This window comes from Penaeus japonicus, unplaced genomic scaffold (assembly GCF_977035675.1).
Source record: "Penaeus japonicus unplaced genomic scaffold, GWHDUDI00000001_assembly GWHDUDI00000020, whole genome shotgun sequence".
Lineage (NCBI taxonomy): Eukaryota > Metazoa > Arthropoda > Malacostraca > Decapoda > Penaeidae > Penaeus > Penaeus japonicus.
Window position 1 is genome coordinate 11600735 of NW_028234422.1, and position 2500 is coordinate 11603234.

The following is a 2500-nucleotide window of genomic DNA, read 5'->3' on the forward strand; positions in this document are numbered from 1 at the left end:
AGCCACTATATCTACAGTGAGTATATAGTGCACATCGCGTACAGCGCCGACGCCGTCAGTAGCGGAATCCATCAGCATAACCAAGCCACTCACCCGATATAGCGAAGCCGGAGAAGCCGACAGCCAGCGTGAGGGACGTGATGGCGATGGTGGTGTCCCTCGTGAAGGCGACGACGAGGAGGAACACGGCCTCCATCCCGAAGCCGCCGCAGTTGAACACCTTCCGCACATTGGTCGTCGACAGGATGTTGTTCTTCCGGAAGTAGTCGGCGAGTTGGCCTCCGAAGGGCACGACGATCGTCATCACCAGGTGAGGCAGGGCGGAGACGGTGCCGCTCTGGGGGGAGGGGGGGAGGGGTGAAGCAAATGTTAGATCTTGGTATACACTGTGAAGACGCACATACATAACGGACATCTGAACACACACACACACACGCACGCATACACGCACGCACACACGCACGTACAGACGTGTATATATGCACGCACACATACATACAAAGAAACAAACGACCTCCCCACACACACATACACACATACCCACACCAAGAAACAAACAACCCCCCAACACAAACACAAACAAACACACATACCCCCACAAACAAATAAACAAACTACCTCCCCGACGAGTCCCAACCCAACCTCACCCACCACCCTCCCCCCCCCTCCCCATCCATCCACCCCACCCCCACCCACCCAAAAAAAAAAAAAAAAAAAAAAAAAAAAAAAAAAAAAAAACACGACTTACTTTGGCGATGTCGTAATGGAAGACCTCCTTGAAGTACGTCGGCTGCGAGATGATGAGCAGGTAGAACGTCCACGACCTGGCGATGTTGGCCACGATGATCGCCCACACCGGCAGCGAGGTCGCGAAGGCCCGCCAGGGGGTCGTGGCGAAGGTGGGCTGCGAGCTTTGCTGTGAGGGAGAGAGAGAGGAGGGGGGGTTAGAAGGAGGGAGTGAGGGAGATTGGGAGGGAGGGAGGTGGGCGATCAGAAGAAGGGAGTGAGGGAGAGAGAGGAGGGAGGTGGGCGGTCAGAAGGAGGGAGAGAAAGGGGGGAGGTGGGCGGTCAGAAGGAAGGAGTGAGGGAGATTGAGAGGGAGGGAGGGAGGGGGGAAGGATGAAAAGAGAGAAGGATAGATAGGTAGATAGATAGAGAGGGAGGGAGGTAGGTAGGTAGATTGATTGATAGGTAGATAGATAGATAGGTGTGGTAGTTAGACAGATAGATAGGTAGACAGACAGACCGATAGATAGACAGATAGATACTAGTTATCCTTCAAGATAGATAGAGTGACAGATAGATAGAAAGAAGAAAAGGGGGAATGACTGAGTGAAAAAGGATAGGACTTTAGACAGATAGATAGAAAAATAAACATACTCGCATAAGGTCTAATGCTCTATAGTGAATTATTTTGGGATTCTAAATCATTCATCATTTAAGAGTAAGGTGAGTGTCGTTCCATAAAAGTTCCACAGTGATACGATGAAAAATGGAACCTTTTATCAACACTGAGGTTAACGGAAAGATCCTTTGCAGAGATATACTGATATTAAGAATGACGGCGTTGATATCATTCATAGTCGTGGGAAATATGGATAAGAGAATTTAAATGGATATGAATATGACTATAGAAAATATTACGAATCAAAATTATATAGATAAAACACACATTTTTTATACAGCGACAACACAACGCATCATGTTATAAGAGTAAGAACTCCGAACACACATAGTAGCCACGGTCGTAATGTCAATAATGTCTTCGACTGGGATGAGAGGAAAACAAACAAACAAATACACTCTAGATACAAACAATTATATAAAATTCAATAATAATCAATCTACTGATGATGAAATCCTTCTCCTCACCATAAACCACTCATCTTCACCATAAAAAAGCAGCAACTTTATACACCACAAACACCACAACCGCCCTCATTCTTACAACCCTTAACTGCTCTTCGTTCTCCATTACCCCTTCCTCCTTCCCCCTCCCCCTCCCTCATTCTTGTTTATTCCAATCTCTCATTCCCCTTTTATTCTTCTCTCCCTCCTCCTCCCCTTTCTCCCCCTCCCCCTCCCCCCCTGCTTCCTCACCTGTTTACCGAGACTCTCTTCGATATAGACTTGCTCCCTCGCTGTGATGGTCGGGTGGCAGGCAGGTTTCTCAAACGCTAACCAGTACCAGAAAACGTACCAGAACAAGCCTACCATACCTGAGAAAGAGGGGAAGATACTGCGATGAGTAGGGGTTAGTGCCATAATAGGTACCATCATAGGTCTAGCATACCTAAGAGAGGGGTGGGAGGGGGGTAGGAGGGAGGAAGGGAGGGAGGGAGGGAGGGAGGGAGAGGGAGAGAGGGAGGGAGGGATGGACGGAGAGAGAGAGAGAGAGAGAGAGAGAGAGAGAGAGAGAGAGAGAGAGAGAGAGAGAGAGAGAGAGAGAGAGAGAGAGAGAGAGAGAGAGAGAGAGAAGAGAGAGAGAGAGAGAGAGAGA

General features: G+C 48.5%; 1 protein-coding gene across 1 annotated transcript in view; it reads right to left on the minus strand.

Moving 5' to 3' along the window:
* The window catches only part of VGlut (Vesicular glutamate transporter), a 70984-nt gene that overhangs the window by 27753 nt on the left and 40731 nt on the right, over positions 1–2500 (minus strand). Inside the window, exons 7-9 of the mRNA XM_086548001.1 lie at positions 2101–2219; positions 749–916; positions 94–337 (exon numbers count right to left, since the gene is read on the minus strand). Coding sequence (XP_086404127.1) covers positions 94–337; positions 749–916; positions 2101–2219 — 531 coding nt within the window. The remainder of the gene's footprint in view (positions 1–93; positions 338–748; positions 917–2100; positions 2220–2500) is intronic.